Below are 27,166 nucleotides of genomic sequence, written 5' to 3' on the forward strand. Positions count from 1 at the left end.
TACAAAGATGGCTAGCCCCAGGAACGCAGACTTCTTGCTATCTCTTGCCTTCCTGAAAAATAAACCAGCTTCCAAGCAGTTGTCTGTGTCCTTGCACCGGAGTTCTCCCAGCAGGAAAAGCGAGCCCTCAGAAGAAAGGCATTTTCCAGCCTTTCAACAACTGTCCAGTCTCCTCTTAAAAGCTTCCAATGATGAAGCGAATAATCCGATTTTTTTTTATTTGTCAATTGCTTACAAGATAATAGGTATAAGTAACAACATAGTTAATGTAATCATGACACATTGCGACTATTTTTTGCCTTTGTGGAGTCGGAGTGAGCATGGCTTACACGTGACACATCCAGTCTGCCCACCGCCAGTTTTGACAGTCCTGTAGTAGACAATCATTTAAATATGAGCCAGCAAAGTGTTGCAGCTGACAAAAAATCCAATGCAGATCTAAGCTGCATTGACAGGGATAGAATCAAGATCACGTGAAGTGTTAATACCACTTTATAAAGCCTTGGTAAGGCCACACTTGGAATACTGCATCCAGTTTTGGTCACCACAATGTAAAAAAGATGTTGAGACTCTAGAAAGAGTGCAGAGAAGAGCAACAAAGATGACGGGATGGAGGCTGAAACATAATGAAGGGTTGCTGGAATTGAGTTTGTCTTCTTTAATGCAAAGAAGGACCGGGGTGACATGATAGCAGTGTTCTGGTATCTCAGGGGTTGCCACAAAGAAGGGGGAGTCAAGCTATTCCCCAAAGCACCTGAAGGCAGGAGAAGAAACTAATAAAGAAGAAAAACTAAGGAGAAATTTTCTGACAGAACAAATAAACAGTGGAAAAACTTGCCTTCAGAAGTTGTGTACGCTCCAACACTCCAAAGTTTTAAAGAAGAGATTGGACAACCATTTCCTTGCAGGGTTTGCTACTTAAGGAGGGGGTGGACCAGAAGACCTCCAAGGTCCCTTCCAACCCTGTTATACCATTCTATTCCATTCCATTCCAAATATTTCTTCTACCATATATTGAGAATTGTCCCTTTTCTTAGTCCCCATTTTCTAGGCCCTGCTGTGTAATTTCCTCCATCTGGGACCTCATGTAGACTTCCCTGGAAGTAAATTTACAGAATTTGCACATGGCGTTTCCTAACCGGAGATGGAAGTCAAGAGGACAAGATCTGTGCCTATAAAGCCAACAGTATAGTAGGTCGACTCTGTAGTTGAGCTTAAAGAGTTAAAACCATCAAGTAATATAATGCTAGAAAGGATGGGAAGAGTGGAGAAGCGCAGAGGAACTTCCTCTTCCGGATGCCTCATGGGAGGAAGGAGGTGTGCAGAGCGGCTTTCTTGCTCTTCCCAGGATCGATCGAAGCTGCAGGTGAGAGGAGAGTCCGGGACCAAGTCGGGCTGTTCGGTTCCCTCCACGGCCTGGAAGCAGAGAAGCAACTGGGCTGAAGCGTGTCAGCTGCTGCTGCTGCAGGTTCCTTCCCTCCCCAAATTTAAGCCCTCTGGTGGCTGCAGATTTCCTTCTGGTGAGAAGATTTTAAAAACCTCTTTTAAGTTAAGGCTGTTTCTCCATCACTAGAGGAGTGTTGCAGAGGATCGTCGTTGGAAGGATCCCTGGAGGTCTTCTATTCCAACCCCCTGATAGAGCAGGAGAAGGGAAACCGTTCCACTGGTTTGTTCTGGGTGTTAGGACATTTCTTCTTAGTTCTAGGTTGCTTCTCTCCTTCGTTAGTTTCCATCCATTTGTCCTGCCTTTGGGTGCTTTGGAGAATAGGTTGACCCCCCTCTTCTTTGTGGCAACCCCTCAATTACTGGAACACCGCTGTCATGTCTCCCCTAGTTCTCCTCCTCACTAGACTAGCCATGCCCAGTTCCTGCCACTGTTCTTTACTTATTTCAGCCTCCAGCCCCCTAATCCTCCTTGCTGCTCTTCTATGGGCTCTTTATGGAGTCTCAACATTTTTGAATTCTTGGTGACCAAAACTGATTGCAGAACTCCAACTGTGGCCTTACCAAAGCATTATCAATTGGTACTAGCACTTCACTTGATCTTGACTGTATCCCTCTGTTAATAGAGCCTAATATTGCATTGGCTTTTTTGGCCACTACAACAGTCTGCTAGGTCACATTTAAATGATTGTCCACTGGGATTCAATGTTCCCTCTTATAGATATTGCTATGTTCCACCTATTCTGTATACCCTCATCTCAGTCATTTATGAAGATATCGAAGAGTACTGGACCTCAGACAGAACCTTGTGATATCCCACTGCTTACTTCCCTCCATGTGGATGTGGTACCATTAAGGACTATGCGTTGAGTATATAGTTTGTCAGCCAGTTACAAATCCATCTGTTGGTGATGCTGTCTATTTCCACATTTTTCTAGCTTACCAAGAAATAGGTTGTGGTCTACTTTGTCAAATGCCTTGCTGAAGTCTAAATCCAAAGCATTTCTCTAGTTTACTGCTATAGTCATTTTGTCAAAGAATGAAATAAGTTTGGTTTCTGGTTATCTGCTTCTGGATATTTCCTTTTTTCAGAAGTAGTGGAATTCCTCAAAAAGGAATTTTGGGTGGAGCTTTTTTGTATGCTGATTATGAAATTCCCACATGTGGAGTTTCAGTCTTCTACCTTGGTTCTGCCCAGATGTTGAGCCCCCTAATTCCCCAGCCAGCATAAAAGTAATCCTCAAGATACAACTATTATGGGCCTTGCAATATGGTTACATGTTGCAATGACTGTTAAGTGAGACAGCTTTCCTTAGCTGCCTGAATCTCCTGCTCTCCCTGGGGCAGCCATTAATTGAACGTGCGAGTTGCTAAGCAAAGTACTGGCTACTTCAGGGCTGAGGAAAACTTTTAGAGGCCTAGAGCAGGTCCAGGCTTGCCTGCCACAGGCATCCCTGGGGCTCCCCCACCCTCCAAGACTCCCTATGTTCTGTTTCCCATCCCTGCCCCTTCCCTCTGCTCCCCAGGGTCCCCATAGGATTTTCCTCACTCCTGCTGGGTCCCTGCAGTCCTCAGGCCTGACTGCCACCCCACCTGGCCTCATACCCTCCTCTTCCTCCTTGCCTTTGGAAGATCTCTGATCCTCATGTTGCAGAGGGAGGGAATGAAACGCATCCTTGGGCCTCATGACTGTGTCCTGGAAGCAGCCACCATTTTCAGTGGGCCCTGGATTCGTCCCTCCTGGCATACCTCAAGACTGAGGAAAGCTCTTGGAGGCCTAGAGCAGGGCCAGGCTTGCCTGCCATAGGCATCCCTGGGGCTCCCCACCCTCCAAGACACCCTTTTCTGGGAATATCTGGACAGCTGATTGTCAGATCTATGTATCTGCCATTCCTCAATGGAAGGAGAAGTGGGGGAGGTGGTACAAGTAATCCTTTTGATGTAACCTGAATATATTAAATCCTATATTGATTCTGTATAACTTGCATATGATGTACTACTAGAGGAGTGGAGCCAGATGTCCAGAAACTTGTCACCTCTTGAAGAGATAACAAGATGAGAAGGAACCATAAAAATTCCTGCTCTGGAAGATACTCCTGGGAACTCTGCTAAGATATGTTCCCAGAGATGGGGAGTGGGAATTAATATGTTGGTTCTTTGTTTGCCTAAATCCATATCTGAATAAGGGGAGGGTTCTAACTTCCTTTATCTATGACTGTACGCCTGGGGATATCTTAGGCTCTGCTTTGCCTAGTGTTGAAGTAAAATCCCTTTCAATAAAGGATTCCTTTTGGAACACCTGGTTTTCAGAAGTTCATTCTTTTCAGTTGAGGGGAAAAACTTTTATGATGACCGCAGCATCCCACACTGATGATCCCCATTTGTGACCTTCCCAGCTAGCTTCTCACAAGCAAAATCATTGGGTATACCTGGCAGGAAATTGTAAGTCCGCAGTAATATGGAATTGCCTTTAACAACCTACAGTGATTTGCTTAACAAATACAGAGGAACAGATGCAACTTGGCACTGTCATGTGACATCATGCTTAATGATTGAGCTGCTTAATGATGCAGATATCAGTTCCAATTATGGTAAATTAAGTGAGGACTACTTGAGTGGGGATGTCACCAGAGTACTTGTGGACAGTGTTTTCTGCTCTTATTTGATTCTGAGGACTTCCATGGACAAAAGCGATGCTTCAAATCTTGCAGAAGCTTTCGGCATCATTTCATCAGTTGAAGCCCCCACATCTCTAAATTTAGCTCAGAAGGTTTGAATGTAAACATTCTGGAAAATTTTATCAGACTTGAAAGACATAGATTTTCACATGAATACATACGTAGGTGGGTATATCTGCAATTATATAATCTATCCCCAGCACTACAAGTTATAATTGATGATAGTCCTTTGTGTTGCTAAGAATTTGATTGAACACATATTTATTTGAACATGGATCTCACTAGTCTTCCATGTGTCAAATGAATCATAAACAAGGTAAGTAGGAGATTATTCTAGTATTGGGGCATGTTTGTTTTTTCATTGCAATATTTACTTTTTTATTCTTTCACATCATCTCTAAACATTTTATAAACAATTAATGTTACACTTTTCTTTAAATCTTACAGACAAAGAAGATGGCAAGAAGAGAACTCAGGACAACTACAAATAACAAGCAATGTTGAAAAGGGAAAGAAATCAAGCCAGAAATCAAAATATTTTCCTTTTCATTCAGAAAACCATACAATTCTCCTCCTTCTCCAGAAGTTGTTAGACCAAATTAAAAAAGATTTCAAGCCAGAATAAGCAGATTATGCACAACTGAAGGATACATTATATGAAATGTCAAGGGAGATTATTTTAATTCAGTATTTCTGGAAGTCAGTTGGAAGAAAAGGTGAATAGTAAAGCCATGTGGAGCAGACAGTAATATAGGCCTCTCCCTGTGAGGAAGAAAATGGCTTGAATGAAAGCACCTCTAAACAAGATATTGTCACAATTCCAGTCTGGTGATACATCAGTGGATTGACTCCATGGAGAAACTGTATGAGTGTCTAGATAATGGGAAAAGCTCCATTACAAATTTTCATCTCATGAGACACCAGAGCACCCAGACAGAAGAGAAACCCTTTGAATATCGTGATTATGGGAAAATCAAAATTCCACACTGGTAATATTCCAGAAGACTCTCATAGGAGAGAAATGCTTTGAATGTCCTGACTGTTGCAAAACTTTCAGTTGTAATTCCAGCTTGGTGATACATCAGAAGAATCAAAAGAAAAAAAACCTTTCACTGTCCTGACTGTGGGAGAATTTCCAGTCATAATTCCAGCCTGGTAATACATCAGAGGATTCATGGAAGGACAAACCCTATGAGTGTCGAGATTTTGGGAAAGGTTTCGTTACAAATTCCTACCTCTTGAGACACAAGAGCACGCACACAGGAGAGAAACCCTTTGAATGTCCAATCTATGGGGAAAATTTCAGTCAGAATTCCAAAACAATGATACGCCAGAGTACATACACAGGAGAGAAACCCTTTGAATGTGCTTTCTGTGGGAAACATTACAGTCAGAATTCCCACCTGGTGATACACCAGAGGACTCATACAGGAGAGAAACCCTTTGAATGTCCTACTTGTGGGAAACATTACAGTCAGAATTCCCACCTGGTGATACACCAGAGGACTCATACAGGAGAGAAACCCTTTGAATGTCCTATCTGTGGGAAAAGTTTTAGTAATAATTCCAACCTAGTGAAACACCAGAGGACTCACACAGGAGAGAAACCCTTTGAATGTCCTACTTGTGGGAAAAGTTTTACTTGTAATTCCACACTGGTGGTACACCAGAGGACTCATACAGGAGAGAAACCCTTTGAATGTCCTACTTGTGGGAAAAGTTTTAGTTGTAATTCCACACTGGTGGTACACCAGAGGGCTCATACAGGAGAGAAACCCTTTGAATGTCCTTATTGTGGGAAACATTACAGTCAGAATTCCCACCTGGTGATACACCAGAGGACTCATACAGGAGAGAAACCCTTTGAATGTCCTATTTGTGGGAAAAGTTTTAGTAATAGTTCAAGCCTGGTGAAACACCAGAGGACTCATACAGGAGAGAAACCCTTTGAATGTCCTGACTGTGGGAGAAAATTTAGTTGCAATTCCACACTGCTGATGCACCAGAGGATTCATACAGGAGAGAAACCCTTTGAATGTCCTATTTGTGGGAAAAGTTTTAGTAATAATTCCAACCTGGTGAAACACCAGAGGACTCATACAGGAGAGAAACCCTTTGAATGTCCTGTTTGTGGGAAAAGTTTTAGTTGTAATTCCCACCTGCTGATACACCAGAGGATTCATACAGGAGAGAAACCCTTTGAATGTCCTATTTGTGGGAAAAGTTTTAGTCGCAATTCCACACTGGTGGTACACCAGAGGGCTCATACAGGAGAGAAATCCTTTGAATGTCCTATCTGTGGGAAAAGTTTTAGATATAATTCCAACCTAGTGAAACACCAGAGGACTCACACAGGAGAGAAACCCTTTGAATGTCCTGATTGTGGGAAAAGTTTCAGTCAGAATTCCCACCTGGTGATACACCAGAGGACTCATACAGGAGAGAAACCTGTTGAATGTCCTACTTGTGGAAAAAGTTTTAGTAATAATTCAAGCCTTGTGATACACCAGAGGACTCATACAGGAGAGAAACCCTTTGAATGTCCTATTTGTGGGAAAAGTTTTAGTAATAATTCAAGCCTGGTGAAACACCAGAGGACTCACACAGGAGAGAAACCCTTTGAATGTCCTATCTGTGGGAAAAGTTTTAGTAATAATTCAGACCTGGTGAAACACCAGCGGACTCACACAGGAGAGAAACCCTTTGAATGTCCTGACTGTGGGAAAAGTTTCAGACAGAATTCTCACTTGTTGAAACACCAGAGGACTCATACAGGGGAGAAACCCTTTGAATGTCCTATTTGTGGGAAAAGTTTTAGTAATAATTCAGCCTGGTGAAACACCAGAGGACTCACACAGAGAGAAACCCTTTGAATGTACGACTGGGAAATTGAATGTCTTTGTGGGAAAGTTCAATAATTCCCCTGGTGAAACACCAGAGGACTCACACAGGAGAGAAACCCTTTGAATGTCCTATTGTGGAAAAGTTTAGTATAACTCAGCCTGTGAAACACCAGAGGACTCACACAGGAGAGAAACCTTTGAATGTCTGATGTGGGAAAAGTTTAGTAATTCATGGTGAAAAGGACACAGGAGAAACCTTTGAATGTCCTACTGTGGAAAAGTTTGAAAATTCCTTGTGAAACACCAGAGGACTCATACAGGAGACAAACCCTTTGAATGTCCTGACTGTGGGAAAAGTTTCAGAGAGAATTCCCACCGGCTGAAACACCAGAAGACTCATATAGGAGAGAAACCGTTTGAATGTCCTATTTGTGGGAAAAGATTTAGTGATAATTCCAGCCTGGTGAAACACCAGAGGACTCACACAGGAGAGAAACCCTTTGAATGTTGTGACTGTGGGAAAAAATTTAGTAATAATTTGAGCCTGGTGAAACACCAGAGGACTCATACAGGGGAGAAACCCTTTGAATGTCCTGACTGTGGGAAAAGTTTTAGTCGCAAATCCAACCTTGTGAGGCACCAGAGGACTCACAGAAAAAAAGAGAAACCCTTTGAATGACATGATTGTGGGAAACATTACTGACAAAATTCCCACCTGGTGATACACCTGAGAGAAATCATTAAACTGTCCAGGCTGTAGATGTTATTTCAAGCATAAATCATCCCTTATTGCAGACAAATATTGCACACAAAAGGAAAAGTAAGATGAGTTTAGAGAATGCTTGAATTTCATTTATGATCTCCTATTGAACATGTAGGTGAGAAATTGATAGCTCGGATTTTGTTTTAAAACGGAAGCATTTGTTCAGGCAAATCTTGTAAATCTTGAAAAAAAATTAACATATACAGATATTTTGAATGTGGAAGGGGAACTAAAAACTAAACAAGAACTACAGATCAGGTGTTGATTTATCATGGTGGCGACATACGCAGATGCAAACAAGATATGAGAAAGTTATTAAGATATATGGCTTTTATTAAGAGCGACAACATTTGATCAAATACTGTTAACAGTGGATGAAAAGTTAATCAAGAATTTATATTATTACTATTATTATTATTGTGGAATTATTACTTGTGGAAGCAGCTATTTTGCCACACTGTCCACACTGATAACGCAGAAGGACAAACCTCTCTTTTTTGCTACCTTAACATGAGGAAAAATTGTACAATAGAAAATGTTATCAGAAGAATTTGAGATATAAAAAATGGATATTTTCAGTGTTGCTATGAACATTAGGGCAAGACAAAACGCTCAGAGCTGCATCAAACTGTGAGATTAGTAGTTATTAAGTTTAATAATAAATGAATTTAATAATAAAAAGGTAATGTAAAGCTCATTTCCCGCCTTTTGCTCAGTGATGAGGATGTAGATACAGTGGGTTTCTAATGAACTACGATTGTTAATCTGTCTCTTCTGCATTTTGCATCTCTGACCAATCTGTCTTCCTCAGTTTCCCTTCCCCCATTTTATATTTAGAATTTCAATTTTAATTGTACATCAACCCATGCACCCTGTGTCTCTGATGATGTGAGCTGCAATTAGGTTTCTGCCTCTTAATTTATTTGTTGCATTGCTACCTGCTCCTAAATTCTATGAAAGAATGACTTTTCATTAGGCACAGTTAAAAAACTAGAATGGCTAAACTGGAGCTGTTTTTATTGGCATTCTTTTCAGATTCAGGGATGGTTTTCTTCATCGCTGCCAGTCTGAGAGAAGCAAGTTAGGATGAATCAAACCGGACAACTAAGCTACGGTTTTCCTTTTAACATTACAAACCTCTAAAGCAGCCATTGGGTGTGCCAGTGGGTGTGCAGACTTTTGAAAATCATACTATTTCAGAGGATCTACCTGACTCGAAGAGCTGAAGACAGTTTAACAGAGTTGGAAGGGACATTGTAGGTCATCTAGTCCAACCCCCCACCCAAGCAAGAGACCCTACATCAGTTCTGACAAATGACAGTCCAATCTCTTCTTGAAAGCCTTCAGTGGTGAACTCCCACAACTTCAGAAGGCAAGTTGTTCCATTGGCCAATCGTTCCCACTGTCACAAAATTTCTCCTTATTTCTGCATTGAATCTCTCCTTGATCAGTTTTCATCCATTATTCCTTGTCTGCCCTAGAGGTGCTTTGGAAAATAGTTGGACCCCTTCCTCTCTGGCAGCCCCTCAAATATTGGAACACTGCTATCATGTCTCCCCTGATCCCCCTCTTCACTAGACTAGCCATGCCCAGTTCCTGTAACCGTTCTTCATATGTTTTAGTCTCCAGTCCCCTAATCATCCTGGTTGCTCTTCTCTGTACTTTTTATAAAGTCTCTAGTTGTCCACTAACACTCCAAGGGACCTTTCACAAGAAGTGCTATTAAGCCTGGTTTCACCCAGTCTATATGTGTAGTTCTGGTTTTTCTTACTAACAGACCCCAAACCGTTAGGATTGGCAGCTATTTTTCTTCCACTCTTGCTCTCAGCACTGGCTCGCCACAGGGCTGTATGCTGAACCCCCTTTTGTACTCTACACCTACGACTGCACTCCCTCTTGTCCCACTAACTCTACAATAAAATTTGCAGATGACACCACGTTGGTGGGACTCATATCAGGAGGAGACGAGACGGCCTACAGGTCAGAGGTTCTCAGACTGGTCTTGTGGTGCAAGAGACATAACCTTACCCTGAACATCAAAAAGACCAACGCATTGATTATAGACTTCAGAAGAGGCAGATCAGAGCCTCTCCCACTATACATCAATGGAGACTGTGTGGAAAGTGTTCATAGTTTTGAATTTCTAGGAATTCATATTTCCGACAACCTTACTTGGTCGGTCCACACTATGGCCACTGCAAAGAAGGCCCAACAGTGCCTGCACTTTCTGAGGTTGCTGAAAAGGAGTGGTTTGGGTGAGAAGTTGCTGGTTACTTTTTACCACTCTACCATTGAGAGCATTTTGGCATACTGTGTAACCGTGTGGCATGCTGGATGCTCTGCAGTGGATAAGAAGATGCTCCAGAGAGTTATAGACACAGCACAAAAAAAATCATTGGTTGCTCTCTTTCTTCTTTGGAAGAGATTGCGAAGACCAGACTCCTCTCTAGAACACTAAAAATCTCCACAGACCGTTCTCATTCTGGACATACATATTTCGAACTGTTACCATCAGGGAGGCATTATAGGTGTCTTAAAATGAGGACTAATAGATTGAGAAACAGGTTTTTTTTCTAAAGCAATAATTGTCTTCAATCAAACAGTGCATTTGTGATTTAGTCCTATTATTATTATTATTAATTTTTAAATACTCTGTAGTGTGATTGTGATGTGCTGTTTGGGGCACTGTGCTGGAGTAGCTTTCAAATTTCATTGTATTTGTGGAATGCAATGAGAATAAAGCTATTCTATTCCAAGTGTAAGACTTTGCTTTTCTCTACACTGAATTTCATTTTGTTAGATAGGGCCCAGTGTTCAAGTGTAGACGTAGACCCATTAAGGACTAATTGTTGGGTACAATTTGTCAGCCAGTTACGAATCCATCTGGTGGTGATGCTATCTATCCCAGTTTTTTCTAGCTTACCAAGAAGTAGGTGGCGGTCTATTTTGTTGAAAGCCTTGTTGAAGTCTAAGTATATTATGTCCACAGAATTTTGCTGGTCTACTGATTCAGTCACTTTCTTGAATGAAATAAGATTGGTTTGGCATTATCTGTTTTTAAAAAAGATATGCTGACTTCTTTTTTTTTTTTTTTTTTGAAGATGGGAACCACATCAGCTCTTTTCCAGGCCTCTGGTAGGTCCCCAGTGCTCCAGGATTTTTGAAAGATGTGGTACAGTGGTTCTGAAATAACATTTGCCAGCTCCTTTAGAATTCTGGGATGTAATCCATCAGGTCTTGATGATTTTTAAAAAAAAACAAATTTTATTGATTTTTTAAAGACAAACAAAACATAGGACATAAAGGCATAAAACCTCCTTTCTAAAAAGTTACTCATGTTTTAACAAGGCAAATAAAACATTATTTTTTAAGGCATAGTTCCACATTATCACATTTCCATTTAAGCACATATATATCTTTTCCAAATTTCTCATTGTTTCTCCCTTCACTTTTATTCAGTTATATTTCTTTCTATCAAGGTTTTATTAATTCTCAATCAAACATGAACACACAAAATACAAAACATAAAACAAGACATAAAAACATAAAACCTGATTTTTATTCATCAAGATCAGACAGATGTTCTCTTACTATTTAACTTCCCTGATGACTCTCCACATTATGAATCAGATTCAACAGACATTGTGAAAGTTGAGGTCCCCATGATGGAGAAGACAGAAAATGTTTTGAAAAAGCCACCAATAATTAATAGCACTGCTTCACATTATGCTAGTGAGACCACACTTAGAATACTGCATCCAGGTCTGGTCACCACAGTACAAACAAATGTTGAAATTATGGAAAAGGTGCAAAGAAGAGCAACTAAGATTATAAACGGTCTGGATACTAAATCGTATGACGATCAGTTGAGGGAGCTAGGATAACAAGACTATTGCCTCGTTTAGCAACCATTTAAGATTATGATGATACATAAAAAGCCATTTGGCAAACAGTCTTTGCATTTGCAACCATCACATTGTCCCCCAATCCCGTGATAACCATTCTAGCATGCTTCCCAACAAGACAAACTTCATGTAGAAGGTAGAAATAAAATCAAAAGTATATTGATTCACTTAATGATCAGAAGAGAAGTGAGGTCAAAAGCCTGTTACAATAAAGTGATTTGCCGGAATTGCCAATCAGAGTTGTGGTCGTTAGGCGAGGACTATCCACGTTCATTCACCACCACCCTGCAGGCTTCTCCTTCCTGCGATTGATGGGGAGGAGACCAATGTGCAGTAGGGAGTCTCTCTGGATGGCTTTCCTATTAGAGAGCTGGTGTGCTAGAGGGGGGAAGGTGCTGTTGCTGGACTAGGAGTGGGGACACCCAAATTGCAGTCCCTCCTCAGCCATGAAAGGTCCCTCAGGCCCAGGCTCACTTGGTAGACCAGACCAAGAGATCAAGTCCACAGGAAAATTCTAATATTTTTTTTTATATTTGAAAGTGAAGATAATAAAATCTTGCAACACTGAGTGTGTTCTGCCTCCCCCACACACAACTTATTATCTGTTGTGAATTAGAGAGGTGTTTGTCTGAACCTGTTTGTAAAATTAGTTTGTTTTGTATATTACTTTAAACATTTCAGATTTAAAAAGGTACGCATTTCAAACAGAGTATGGCAACCTTCCATAGATTTTTGCATCTACTTTTACAACCCTTTGGAATCTCACCTTGGGGAGTTTATCTTTTTCTTGTCATATATAGGCAGTCACCCGCTCTTTCTAAGCCTCCTTTTTCTAGTCTCTGCTCCGTATGTTCTCTCCAGCTTTGTCCTAATGGAGACTCCTCTGCAGGACAATTTAGAGAAGCACATGGCATTTAGCATTTTAGAGACTTAAAATTTCTTCCTTCAGCCATAAAATAGACACTGGGCATGCTTGGATGCAGTCTGGCTTGCATGAACGAAGCTTGCTCCCTTGGGGTCTCTGGCCTGTTGATGTTCCCACATCCTAAATCTCCAATACTCTTCTTCCCCTGCAGGTAACAGGCAAGGGGGGAAAACAGGAATAGAGTTTTGAGCTGGACAAAATAGGGGTTCTCCAGAGGAACTAATAAGATTTTGATTGTTGGCTTGGTTTGCTTTGCATTTCAATACTGCTTGTGATTCTCAGTTCTCCACAGTGCTCTTTTTGGCATTGGCAAATGTAAGGTTCACATAAAACGGTTGCTTTAATTATGGTTTATAAAATGTCTACACAACATTTGGAAAAAAAACAAGAGTAAAGAGCATGTATATTACAATAAAACATGACAAAGATGCCAAAATGATAATTTAACCTCTTAGATTAATTATGATTCTTTTTCGGTATACATGTCTAGTGAGATCCATGTTCAAATACCCATTCAATTGGGAAATTTACTGAATGACTTGGATCAATCATGAATTCATAGAACTGCAAAGAGATAAATACTCTATATCTGGAAGTGCTGGGGACAGATCATACATATACACACTAGCTGAATACCTATGCTTTGCTACGAGACTATGTGATCGGGCATATTTTACTGAGGACAATGTTGTTGAGAGAATGAATAACCCACCCAAAACAATACTTCTGGCCTTTTTTGAGTTAATATCTCTCCTGCCGCCTTGTCCGGAAACTGTTTCATAGATGGAAGGCGTAGATATTTTGGTGAGGTAGCGACGTTTATTACTGTAAGGAGCCCCAGACTGCTCCTGAGTGAAGGAGTGGAACATCTGCTAGTTTGAACTGGGGTAACGGAATGTGAGGCAGCTGGCAGTTCAAACAATTCTTTACTTCAACTCCCACAATCCCCCAGCCAGGATGCTTTAAGAGGGGAGGACTTTCACTCCCAGAATTCTGGAGCATAGGATTCTCTGATGGTGTGCCATCCATGGATTAAAGTGGCACAACTATGCTTAACCCACAACTTTAAAAAAAAATCATTATTTAAGAAAATAATTTATTTGGAGTAGTGGACTTCCACTGGCAAACATGGTCCCTTAACTCTTACAGAGGCTCTTGGGATCATTTCACCAGTTAATCCACCCACTCAGCTAATCCCGTTGCACTACATTCACATCAAAAAGTGTGAGTGTACTCACATATATCTTCTAGATTTCAGAACTGAGTATTCCCGAGTAGAATATTTGAAGGGTGTTAGTTTGCAGATTGGAAGCCGATCAATAGATTCCTGCACTTTTGTAGAGGTTTGGCTCTCAGTAGAGATGATTACGTCTCTATATCCTAAACTTTTATCAGTGATTTCCTGGGGGTCCCAAGGATTTGTTTGAAATGCACACCCTTTTTAATCTGAAATGTTTAAAGTAATATACAAAACAAAATAATTTTACAATCACCTCTCTAATTCACAAGAGATAATACGTTGTGTGTGGGGGTAGAGGCAGAACACACTCAGTGTTGCAAGATTTTATTTTATTATCTTTGCTTTTCACCTCACTTACCTTCTGGTCATTAAGTGAATCAACATGGGCATTAAGTGGGACATCAAATGACTGCTATCTTTGATTTTATTTCTGTCTTCTACATGAGCTTTATCTTAAGCTTGTTGGGAAGCATGTAAATGCTAATATTGTTTGCCAAACTGTTTTTTATGTATGGGGGGGACCCTGGGGAGCTGAGGGAAGGGGCGGGGATGGGAAACAGAACACGGGGTACCTGGCCTGGCCCTGCACTCCAAAGAGTTTTCCTCAGCTCTGAGGTAGCCAGTACTCTGCTTAGCAACTCCCACATTCGATTAATGGCTGCTTCAGGGGGACTCTAGAAAAAGTACAGAGAAGAGCAACCAGGATGATTAGGGGACCGGAGGCGAAAACATACAAGGAACGGTTGCAGGAACTGGGAACTTGGCTAGTCTAGTAAAGAGAAGGACCAGGGGAGACAGGATAGCTGTCTTCCAATATTCGAGGTGCTGCCACAGGGAAGAAGGGGTCAAGCTATTTTCTAAAGCGCCTGTAGGACAGACAAGGAATAGTGGATGGAAACTGAACAAGGAGAGATTTAACCTGGAAATAAGGAGAAACTTTCTGACAAAGAGAACAATCAACCAATGGAGCAGCTCACTGGAGGCTTTGAAACAGAGACTGGACAGCCATTTCTCTGAAATGATGTTGGGTCTCCTGCTCGATCGGGGTGGGGGGGTGGAATAGATGACCTCCAGGGATCCTTCCAACGACGTTCCTCTGCAACACTCCTCTAGTGATGGAGAAACAGCCTGAACTTAAAAGAGGTTTTTAAAATCTTCTCCCCAGAAGGAAAATTGAAGCCACCGGTGGGCTTAAATTTGGGGAGGGAAGGAACCTGCAGCAGCAGCAGCCGACACGCTTCAGCCCAGTTGCTTCTCTGCTTCCAGGCCGTGGAGGGAACCGAACAGCCCGACTTGGTCCCGGACTCTCCTCCCACCTGCTGCTTCGATCACACCTCCTTCCTCCCATGAGGCATCCGGAAGTGGAAGTTCCTCTGCGCTTCTCCACTCTTCCCATCTTTTCTAGCAATACAGTACTTGATGGTTTTAACTCTTTAAACTCGACCACAGAGCCCGCTTACTGTACTTGTCAGTTTTGTAGGCACAGATTTTGTCCTCTTGACTTCCATCTCCGGATAGGAAACGCTTGTCCCGTCTCTACCTAAAGGCGTCTGCAAGGTGTTTCCACGGATTAATTGCTATCAAGATGTTTTGACTTCTAGCAACCGATCTTTGCAACTGAGCCAAGTGAATTAGTGAAATGGGATGCTACTTAGCTTACGAAGATTAGCTATGTCTCAGCCCTAAAAGTTAATGAGTTAATGATGTTAAAGTTAATGATGTTTCTTTTTACAGAATTACAAAATAAGCTTTCTTGGGGGTGTCTCTCAGTGGGGATCAAAGCCTCTTTACACCCCAAATCTTCATGATTTATTTAACATGGCTCCCAAGGATTTAGGACAAGGGACTTGTGGACTTCAATTCCCAGAGTTCCTGAGCTAATATGACTGGAGGAGGAATTTTGGGAGTTGAAGTCCACAAGTCTTAAAGCTGTCACGTTTGAAGACCCATAATTTAGGACATGACAACACATCAGGAGAGATGTTCCCAGGGAGCCATCTTCACTCCCGCTGGCCAGGGCTGCCTCCAAGAGCACCCAGCATGAAGTTTGATTCCTGAAGGAGGAAATTGTATAACAACTGCTAAATGTTGAATGCCATGTGTAAATTCTGTAAATTTACTTGCAGGGAAGTCTCCATTAGATAGAGAAAATTATAAAGCAGGGCCTAGAAGATAGGGCCTAAGAAAGGGGACAATTGTCAATATAAGGTAGAAGAAATATATCGAATGGAATGGAATAGAATAAGTGGGTTGAAAGAAATTTTGGAGGTCTTCTAGTCCAACCCCCGCCCAATTCTGACAAATGGCAGTCCAATCTCTTCTTGAAAGTCTCAAGTGATGGCGCTCCCACAACTTCGGAAGACAAAGCTGTTCCATTGGTTGATTGTTCTCACTGTCAGAAAGTTTCTCCTTATTTCCAGGTTAAATCTCTCCTTGTTCAGTTTCCATCCATTATTCCTTGCTGCAGCCCCTCAAATATTGGAAGACTGCTAGCATGTCTCCCCTGGTCCTTCTCTTTACTAAACTAGCCATGCCCAGTTCCTGTCACCTAATCTTCGTAAGCTAAGTAGCCTCATATTTCACTATTTCACTTTGCTCAGTTGCAATGATCGGTTGCTGGAAGTCAAAAATGACTTGATAGCATTTAAACACTGAAAATAATCTTGCAAACACCTTATGTACTAGAGACCAGAGAGGCGTGTTTTTCTTTTTCTTTTTTCTTTTTTTAATTTTTTTTTATTAAGTTTCTTTTGTTACATCGTAAAACATGGTATCAACAACATTCTTGGTATCTATACAGGTTTTTGGTTTAAATATCATAATACATTATATTACATTTGTCTTCTACTAAATAATAGCTTTAACTATGATTGCTATTCTTATATTTTTATAAACTTTACAAAATTTTGTTTTACTTTCTTAAGGGTTGTTTCAATTACAATTTTTGTCTCACTTCTTAGGAGAAGCGTGTTTTTCTGCCTCCTATCTGGAGATGGCGAAGGCGATCAGGTAGACAACATCCGTGCCTGAAAAGTGCACAATACAAAACTTTATTATACGTAATAAAGGAGTTAAAACCATCGAGTACCATATTGCTAGGAAGGATGGGAAGGGAGGAAAAGCGCAGAGGAACTTCCTCTTCCAGATGCCTCATGGGAGGAAGGTGGTGAGCAGAGCAGCTTCTGTGCCCTTCCCAGGATCGAAGCAGCAGCTGGCAGGTGAGTTGGGGGCAGCAAGTGGGATTGGAGTCCGGGAGCAGGTCGGGCTGTTTGGTTCCCTCCACGGCCTGGAAGCAGAGAAGCAACTGGGGTGAAGCATGTCACACCCACAATGTCTAAAGGCATGCTATTCTATTGGTGAATTGTCCTCACTCTTAGGAAGTTTCTCCTGAATTCCAGGTTGCTTCTCTCCTTGATTAGTTTCCATCCATTCTTTCTTGTCCTGCCCTCTGGTGCTTTGGAAAATAAATTGATCCCCCCTTCTTCCTGGCAGACTCTCACGTACTGGAATACTGCTATCATGTCACCCCTACTTTTTCTTTTCTCTAGACTAGCCAAACCAAAATCTTTCAACCATTCTCCATATGTTTTCATCTCCAGGCTTTTAATCATCTTGCCTTCTTTGCACTTTTTCCAAAGTCTCAGCTTCTTCTTTGTAATGTGGTGATTAAAACTGGATGTAGTATTCCAGGTATGGTCTTACCAAGGCTTTATAAAGTGGTACTAATACATCACGTGATTTTGATTCTATGCTTCTGTTTCTATAACCAAGGATTGTATTAGCTATTTTGGCTGCTGCTGCACGCTGCTGACTTATGTTTAAGTGATCGCCCACCAAGACTCCAAGGTCCCTCTCACAGTTACTGTTTTGGAGCCAGGTTTCGCCTAATTTGTACTTGTGGGTTTAGTTTCTTTCTGCCCAGGTGTGAACAAGAAAAAAAAGTTTGCTTTTCTCCACATTCAATTTTATTTTGTTGGATATGGCCTATTTTTCAAGTCTGTCAAGATCTTTTTGGATCCTGAGCTTTTCTTCTGGGGTGTTGGCTATTCCTGCCAGTTGATGAGTTCTTCTATACCCTCATCTAAGTCATTTATGAAGATATTGAAAGTACTGGGCCTAAGACAGAACCTTGTGATATCCCATTGCTTACCTCCCTCCGTGTGGATGTAGTGCCATTAAGGACTATTTGTTGAGTATATGGTTTGTCAGCCAGTTACAAATCCATCTGGTGGTGATGCTGTCTATTCCATATTTTTCTTGCTTACCAAGAAGTAGGTTGTGATCTACATTGTCGAATGCGTTGCTGAAGTCTAAATCCAAAGCATTTCGCTGGTCTAGTACTTTAGTCACTTTGTCAAAGAATGAAATAAGATCAGTTTGGCATGATCTGTTTTTAACAAACCCGTGCTGGCTACTAGTTATGATTTTATTTGTTTCTAGATGTTCACAGATCTGTTTTTTTATTATTTTTTCCAGTATCTTCCAAGGTTGTTAGGTCGATGTTAGGCTGATTGGTCTGTAGTTTCCTGGGTCTCTTTTCTCCACCTTTTATGAAGATGGGAACCACATCAGTTCTCTTCCAATGCTCTGGTGGTTCTCTAGTGCTCCAAGATTATTTAAACATATGATACAATGGTTATGAGATAACATCTGCCTGCTCTTTCAAAACTCTGGGATATTATCCCTCAGGTCCCGGTGATTTATATCCATCAAGGTCCGACAGGGTTTCCGTACCATGTTCATGTTTATTTTAATTTTTATTTCTAAGTCTGCCTTTTACATATAGATATGATAAATATATATAAATAATATATAAATATTTTTTTAAAAAAGAAAGTGTAGGTGAGAAATTGATTGTTTGAATCTTTGGCCTGATTCATTTTACTCAAACATTTCTTAGGATTAAATTTGTAGCTGGAGAGAAAGGGGAAACGGAAAATGGCTAACTACTAGTTTCTGGCTATCAGCAGAAGTTTCTGGATATTTCCTTTTCCAGAAGTTGTGGAATTCCTCAAAAAGGAATTTTGGGTTGAGCTTTTTTGTATGTTGATTATGTAATTCCCACACGTGGAGTTTCAGTCTTCTATGTTGGTTTTGCCCAGATTTTGAGCCCCCGAATTCCCCAACCAGCATAAAAGTAATCCTCAAGATACAATATTATGGGCCTTGAAATTACGGTTGCATGTTGCAATGACTGGTAACTGAGATGGCTTTCCTTAACTACCTGAATCTCCTGCTCTCCCTGAGGCAGCCATTAATCAAATGTGCGAGTTGCTAAGCAGAGTACTGGCTACCTCAAGACTGAGGAAAGCTCTTGGAGGCCTAGAGCAGGGCCAGGCTTGCCTGCCATAGGCATCCCTGGGGCTCCCCACCCTCCAAGACACCCTTTTCTGGGAATATCTGGACAGCTGATTGTCAGATCTATGTATCTGCCATTCCTCAATGGAAGGAGAGGTGGGGGGAGGTGGTACAAGTAATCCTTTTTGATGTAACCTGAATATATTAAATCCTATATTGATTCTGTATAACTTGCATATGATGTACTACTGGAGGAGTGGAGCCAGATGTCCAGAAACTTGTCACCTCTTGAACAGAGAACAAGATGAGAAGGAACCATAAAAATTCCTGCTCTGGAAGATACTCCTGGGAACTCTGCTAAGATATGTTCCCAGAGATGGGGAGTGGGGAATTAATATGTTGGTTCTTTGTTTGCCTAAATCCATATCTGAATAAGGGGAGGGGTTCTAACTTCCTTTATCTATGACTGTACACCTGGAGATATCTTAGGCTCTGCTTTGCCTAGTGTTGAAGTAAAATCCCTTTCAATAAAGGATTCCTTTTGGAACACCTGGTTTTCAGAAGTTCATTCTTTTCAGTTGAGGGGAAAAACTTTTATGATGACCGCAGCATCCCACACTGATGATCCCCATTTGTGACCTCAACTAGCTTCTCACAAGCAAAATCATTGGGTATACCTGGCAGGAAATTGTAAGTCCGCAGTAATATGGAATTGCCTTTAACAACCTACAGTGATTTGCTTAACAAATACAGAGGAACAGATGCAACTTGGCACTGTCATGTGACATCATGCTTAATGATTGAACTGCTTAATGATGCAGATATCAGTTCCAATTATGGTAAATTAAGTGAGGATTACTTGAGTGGGGATGTCACCAGAGTACTTGTGGACAGTGTTTTCTGCTCTTATTTGATTCTGAGGACTTCCATGGACAAAAGCGATGCTTCAAATCTTGCAGAAGCTTTCGGCATCGTTTTATCAGTTGAAGCCCCCACATCTCTAAATTTAGCTCAGAAGGTTTGAATGCAAACATTCTGGACATTTTATCAGACTTGGAAGACATAGATTTTCACATGAATACATATGTAGGTAGGTATATCTGCAATTATATAATCTATCCCCAGCACTACAAGTTATAATTGATGATAGTCCTTTGTGTTGCTAAGAATTTGATTGAACACATCTTTATTTGAACATGGATCTCACTAGTCTTCCATGTGTCAAATGAATCATAAACAAGGTAAGTAAGAGATTATTCTAGTATTGGGGCATGTTTTTCATTGCAATATTTACTTTTTTATTTTTTCACATCATCTCTAAACATTTTATAAACAATTAATGTTACACTTTTCTTTAAATCTTACAGACAAAGAAGATGGCAAGAAGAGAACTCAGGACAACTGTCCTCATATGGACTATTCTTAATGGATTTTGCCTTGTTAGCAGTTTCTTAGTTAATATTTGATCAGGGGCTTCTCAGGTTATACAGAAAAGAAATATGTCAATACTTTTGCTTTTTTCTTTACAGGAATCATTTTCACTTCTCACAATCTGACCTTTTCGATTTTATCCTTTATTCTGTAAACCTCCATCTTAATCCTGCGACATAATTCTCACCTCTCGTTGGCTTAATCATTTGCCTTTTCGCCCTAGTATCTTTGGCTTAGTTACTTGATAGCAATATTACAGCTGTTACCACATAGAGGCAAACATTGCATACAAATTACATGAATACACGATATAAATCCTATAACAATAATAGTGATTATGTATTAAAATTGGTCCTTTAGCCAGGCAAAATTTTGGTAGCCATGAGGTCAATAGAACCACAACCTCTTAAAGGTCGACTCATCAGTATGTGTTAAGTGTGTAGTGATGTTATGCAAAAGATAAGGTTTGACGGTGCACTCTTCAATCCAGTATATGGTAAAAGTAGCCCTTCTTCCAGGATTCTAAATTTTTTAGAGGATGGTGAATAATTTCCATAAAGTTCAGCACATTGATTATACAGAAACTCCATTCTACTTGATACATCCCTATGGTTTATACCTACATCATATGTACGGTTATACCTTGGGTATTTAACCTAACGGTATCCCATCACTCAAGGTGGATCTAATACAGATTCCAGCTCCCAATGTAGCTTCAGTCAATTTCAGTGGTGTCTGTACCTGGGAATACTTACTCTCATGTCCAGTATGTAAACATAGCTGCTGCCATGTTATAGGATAATGAGGCAATGCATCAAAAGTTTCCATTCCTACCTTCACATATTGCATGGCTTCCCACAAGGCAACTACCACCACCACTATGAGCTTCATATTTCTAGTGTACTGGGCCCGCCCTACCTAGCGTAATTGTGTTTGTTTATTTTTCTTAGATTTTAAAACTTCCAGCTGGTCATTGGGGACTTATATCCACCTTCCAAACTATCTCCCTACTCAAGATGATCAACAACACTATACAAACGTTTATTACCCCCAGCCAAATGAGAAACCCAATCGTCCACTTTTTCCATAAACTAAGTGTATTTTTTTTTCAATGTTAAACGAAAGGGTTCGATGTGTCTCGTTTCACTATCCATCCAGAAAGTGAGTCCACTGGTCCCTCAACTTTAGAATAGTGTGTTCAACCTATTTGTCAGAAATTATTTGTCAGAAATGGTGTAGGGTCTCCCGCTTCTGCGGGGGGTTGGACTAGATGACCTATACAGTCCCTTCCAACTCTGATTATCTGTTATCTATAACCTTTCTCTCTGGACTTCACGGCCAACTCAGTGGTCACCAGCACCTGGTATGGCCCTTTCCAAACAGGTTGTAATTTCTCCTCTTTCTACTCTTTAAGTTCATTAACTGGTCCTTTTACACATGTGTAGTGGGTCCACCATTTATTGTTTGTCCAGACTGCTCTTGCTCCAGACTGCTCTTGCTCAGTGGTCAGCAGGACGTGACAAAGTTTTTCTTCATATCAGCCTTTTATTAGGACCCAATCACTAGGCTGGAACTATGGACAGCAAATTTGAAAAGTAGGGTTTAAGATAGTAGTCCTTTAGACCTTAAAAGAGAAAAACACTGGGACAGTCCTTGTATATATTTTCTAAGGAAGACATCTTTAAACTCCATCCTAGGTATTCTCATAATTCCAGGATAAGGTAAGCCAAACATCATTTCATATGGTGAAATACCTTCCTTTCTAGGGCTCGTTCTAATCTGCAAAAGAGCTAAAGGCAAACATTTTATCCAGTGTACCTGGAGTTCCAGTATTAATTTTTTACTGAATTTTTTAGGGTTATAATTTTCACTTCTCACAATTTCATCAGTTAAAGCCCCCACATCGCTAAATTTAGCTCAGAAGCTTTGACTATAACCATTTTGGCATATATTGTCAGCTTTGAAAGACATAGATTTTCTCCATGAATAGTGTAGGTAGGGAATATCTGTTTTTCTCTCTGTAGGGATATGTCTGCAATTAAATAATCTATCCCCAGCATTTCAAATTATAATTGATGATAGTCCTTTGGTTGCTAAGAATTTGTGATTAACCCAATTAAAAATTGAATTTGATTGAATGCATATTTGAACATCAATACCACTTCAGTAGTCTTCCATGTGTCAAATGAATCATAAACAAGGTAAGTAAGAGTTTATTCTAGTATTGGGGCATGTTTGCTTTTTCATTGTAATTTTTTCTTTTTTCACATCATCTCAAAACTTTTAATAAACAATTAATGTTACACTTTTCTTTGAATCTTACAGACAAAGATGGCAATAAGAGCACTTGGGACAACTGCAAATAACAAGCAATGTTGAAAAGGGAATTAAATCAAGCCAGAAATCAAAATAGTTTCCATTTCATTCAGAAAACCATACTGTTCTCCTCCTCCTCCAGAAGTTGTTAGACAAAATTTAAAAAAAATTCAAGCCAGAATAAGCAGATTATGTACAACTCAAGGATATGTTATATGAAATGTCAAGGGAGATTACTTTTCATTCAGCATATTTAGAAGTCAGTTGGAGGAAAAGTTGAATAGTAAAGCTGTGTGGAGCAGACAGTAATATAGGCCCCTCCCTGTGAGGAAGAAAATGGCTTGAATGAAAGCACCACTAAACAAGGCATTGTCACAATTCCAGTCTGGTGATAAATCAGTGGATTGACTCCAGGGAGATACTGTATGAGTGTCTAGATATTGGGAAAAACTTCATTAGAAATTTTCATCTCGTGAGACACCAGAGAATTCACACAGGAGAGAAACCCTTTGAATATCCTATCTATGTGGAAAGTTTCAATCAGAATTCCAACATGATGATACACCAGAGGACTCACACAGGAGAGAAACCATTTGAATGTCCTATCTGTGAGAAAAGTTTTAGTGACAATTCCAATCTGGTGAAACACCAGAGGACTCACACAGGAGAGAAACCCTTTGAATGTCCTGATTGTGGGAAATATTTCAGACAAAATTCCCATCTGGTAATACACCAGAGGACTCATACAGGAGAGAAACCCTTTGAATGTCCTGACTGTGGGAAAAGTTTCAGTCAAAATTCCCATCTGATGATACACCAGAGGACTCACACAAGAGAGAAACCCTTTGAATGTCGTATCTGTGGGAAAAGTTTTGGTTATAATTCTAGCCTGGTTCGACACGAGAGTATTCACACAGGAGAGAAACCCTTTGAATGTCCTATCTATGTGGAAAGTTTCAATCAGAATTCCAACATGGTGATATGCCAGAGGACTCATACAGGAGAGAAACTCTTTGAATGTCCTATTTGTGGGAAAAGTTTTAGAGATAATTACAACCTTGTGAAACACCAGAGGACTCACACAGGAGAAAAACCCTTTGAATGTCCTGATTGTGGGAAATGTTTCGGACAAAATTCCTATCTGGTAATACACCAGAGGACTCATACAGGAGAGAAACGCTTTGAATGTCTTATCTGTGAAAAAAGTTTTAGTGACAATTCCAACCTGGTGAAACACCAGAGGACTCACACAGGAGAAAGACCCTTTGAATGTCCTGATTGTGGGAAATATTTCAGACAAAATTTCCATCTGGTAATACACCAGAGGACTCATACAGGAGAGAAACCCTGTGAATGTCCTGATTGTGGGAAATGTTTCATTACAAATTCCAGCCTCAAGAGACACCAGAGGACTCACACAGGAGAGAAACCCTTTGAATGTCCTGACTGTGGGAAAAGTTTCAGTGAGAATTCCAGCCTGGTGATACACCAGAGGACTCACACAGGAGAGAAACCCTTTGAATGTCCTATCTGTGGGAAAAGTTTTAGTGGTAATTCCAACCTGGTGAAACACCAGAGGACTCACACAGGAGAGAAGCCCTTTGAATGTCCTGACTGTGGAAAAAGTTTCAGTCAAAATTACCATCTTATGAGACACCAGAGTGTTCACACCATGGAGAAATATTTGAAATGTCCAGACTGTTGACGTTATTTTAAGCATAAATGATCCCTTATTGCACACAAGGTAATCCATATGTGGAAAAATAGATGAGTTTAGAGAACACTTGAATTTCATTTGTTATCTCCCATTGAAAGTGTAGGTGAGAAATTGATTGTTTGAATTGTGTTTGAAAAATGAAAGCATTTGTTCACCCAAATCTAATAAATCTTGAAAAAAATTAACATATAAAGATACTTTGAATGTGGAAGGGGAACTAGAAACTAAACAAGAACTACAGAAACAGGGTGTTTATTGTGGTGGCCACATATACAAATGCAATCAAAATATGAGAAAGATGTTAAGATATATGACTTTTAAAAGAACAATTGGCAAAAACTCTGGGAAAGAAACTATAAATTGACGATGGCAACTACGTATGAGGAAAATCTGTATAAAAAGTTCAATAGGTGGCACTTACCACAAGCATGGCTAGCAAAAATGTTTAAAAATATGCCCACCAAATGTTGGAATTTAATCAAATATTGGGCACATATCATCACATATGGTGGATGTGTTCAAAGGCAAAAGTTTTTTGGATGAAAGTGCATACATGGTTAGAAAAAATGTTAAGGCAGCATATAAATTATAAGCCAGAACTATTTTTGTTAGGCATAATACCAGAAAAATATGAGAGGGGGAATGTATATTTAATGTTACATGTCTTGACAGCAGCAAAAATTGTATTTGCACAAAACTGGAAAAATGAGAAACAACTATAGAAAAAGATATAATTAAAATATTAGATCATGCAGAAATTGGTAGACTCACTGAAGATAAAAGAAAAAGAAGAAACAATGTTTTTGAATTTGGGACTTGCTTTATCAATGGTTGGATAATAGAGGTATGCTGTTCATTAAGCATTTACTATATGTAAAGAGAAAATATATAAGTAAATTTTAAAAAAACTAGGTGATAAATCAATTGTTTGAATTTTGGTCTGATTCATTTTACTCAAACATTTCAAGGAGTAAACTAGTTGGAGAGAAAAGGGAAATGGAAAATGGCTAACCACTAGCTTCAGATTATCAGCAGAAGCTTTTGGATATTTCTTTTTCCAGAAGTAGTGGAATTCCTCAAAAAGGAATTTTGGCTGGAGATTTTTTGTATGTTGATTATGAAATTCCCACATGTGGAGTTTCAGTCTTCTACCTTGATTTCGCCCAGATTTTGAGCCCCCAAATTCCCCAGCCAGCATAAAAGTAATCCTCAAGATACAACTATTATGGGCCTTGAAATTACGGTTGCATATTGCAAAGACTGTTAAGTGAGTCGGCTTTCCTTAACTATCTGAATCCCTTGCTGTCCCTGAGGCAGCCATTAATTGAATGTGTGAGTTGTTAAGCAGAGTACTGGTTACCACAGGAGTGGGGAAAACTCTTGGAGGCCTAGAGCAAGGCCAGGCTTGCCTGCCACAGGCATCCCTGGGGCTCCCCCACCCTCCAAGACACCCTATGTTCTGTTTCCCATCCCTGCCCCTTCCCTCAGCTCCCCAGAGCCTCCCCCCCAGGATTTTCCCCATTCCCACTGGGTCCCTGCTGTCCTCAGGCCTGACTGCCACCCCACCAGGCCTCATACCCTCCTCCTCCTCCTCTTCACCTTTGGAAGATCTCTGATCCTCATGTTGGGGAGGGAGGGAAGGACATGCATCCTTGGGCCTCATGACTGTGTCCTGGAAGCAGCCACCATTTTTAGTGGGCCTTGGATTCGTCCCTGGGTCATGCAGTAGACTTGGGGAAATGGCTGCCATTTTGTCACACTGTCCACATTGATAATGCAGAAGAGGGACGAACCTCTCTGTTTTGCTATCTTAAGATGAGGAAAAATATACAACAGAAAATGTCTCATTTTTCAAAATGCATTATGTTAGAATTATCAGAAGCATTTGGCATGTAAAAAATGGGTATTGTGAAGTGTTGCTATGAACATTAGGGCAAGGCAAGAGTTGCAAGACGCTCAGAGTTGCCTCAAATTGAGATGGGCAGCAATTAAGTTTAATAATAAATGAATGTAATAAAATGTTATGTAAAGTTCATTTCCCAACTCTATCAGTGATAAGGACTTCACACATACAATGAGTTTCTAATGCACTACAATTGTTAACTTGTAATCCCTCTTTTGTGCACTCTGTGTCTCTATGAGCAATCTGTTTTCCTCAGCTTTCCTTCCCTCATTATAAATTTAGAATTTCAATTTCAGTCATACATCAGTCCATGCACTCTGTGACTCTGATGATGTGAGCAGCAATTAGGTTTCTGCCTCCTAATGTATTTGTTGCATTGCTATCTGCTCCAATCCTACATTCTATGAAAGAATGATATTTCATTAAAAAATTAGAATGGCTAAACTGGATCTGTTTTTATTGGCATTCTTTTCAGATTCAGAGATGTTTTTCTCCATCGCTGCCAGTCTGAAAGAAGGAAGTTAGGATGTTTCAAACTGGATACCTAAGCTACGGCTTCCCTTTTAATGTTACAACCTCTAAAGCAACCATTGCGTGTACCAGTGGATTTGTAAGCTTTTGAAAATCACACTATCACAGAGGATCTATCTGACTTGAAGAGCTGAAGACAGATTAACAGAGTTGGAAGGGACCTTGTAGCAGTG

At 40.3% G+C, this 27,166-nt stretch overlaps 2 protein-coding genes across 5 annotated transcripts in view; both read left to right on the plus strand.

Moving 5' to 3' along the window:
- The first annotated feature begins 1,294 nt into the window (after window positions 1-1,294).
- The window catches only part of LOC113451834 (uncharacterized), a 37,394-nt gene continuing 11,522 nt past the window's right edge, over window positions 1,295-27,166 (plus strand). Inside the window, exon 1 of one of the 4 annotated variants that reach the window (XM_087918563.1) lies at window positions 1,295-1,520. The gene's annotated coding sequence lies outside the window, so the exon portion shown is untranslated. Of the gene's footprint in view, window positions 1,521-16,853; window positions 17,016-20,265; window positions 20,337-22,679; window positions 22,728-27,166 lie in introns of those variants that run through there. The other 3 variants (XM_087918562.1, XM_087918559.1, XM_087918561.1) reach the window with 3 other exon arrangements.
- Window positions 3,252-26,906, plus strand: LOC113452336 (uncharacterized). The gene is given in 2 exon segments (XM_087918565.1): window positions 3,252-6,946; window positions 23,207-26,906. Coding segments are annotated over 2 exon segments (2,910 nt in total). The 5' UTR covers window positions 3,252-5,443; the 3' UTR covers window positions 24,614-26,906.

Source organism: Pseudonaja textilis, unplaced genomic scaffold, assembly GCF_049901715.1.
Source record: "Pseudonaja textilis isolate UNSWEBS1 unplaced genomic scaffold, rPseTex1.2 PTEXCTG100, whole genome shotgun sequence".
Classification (NCBI taxonomy): Eukaryota; Metazoa; Chordata; class Lepidosauria; order Squamata; family Elapidae; genus Pseudonaja; species Pseudonaja textilis.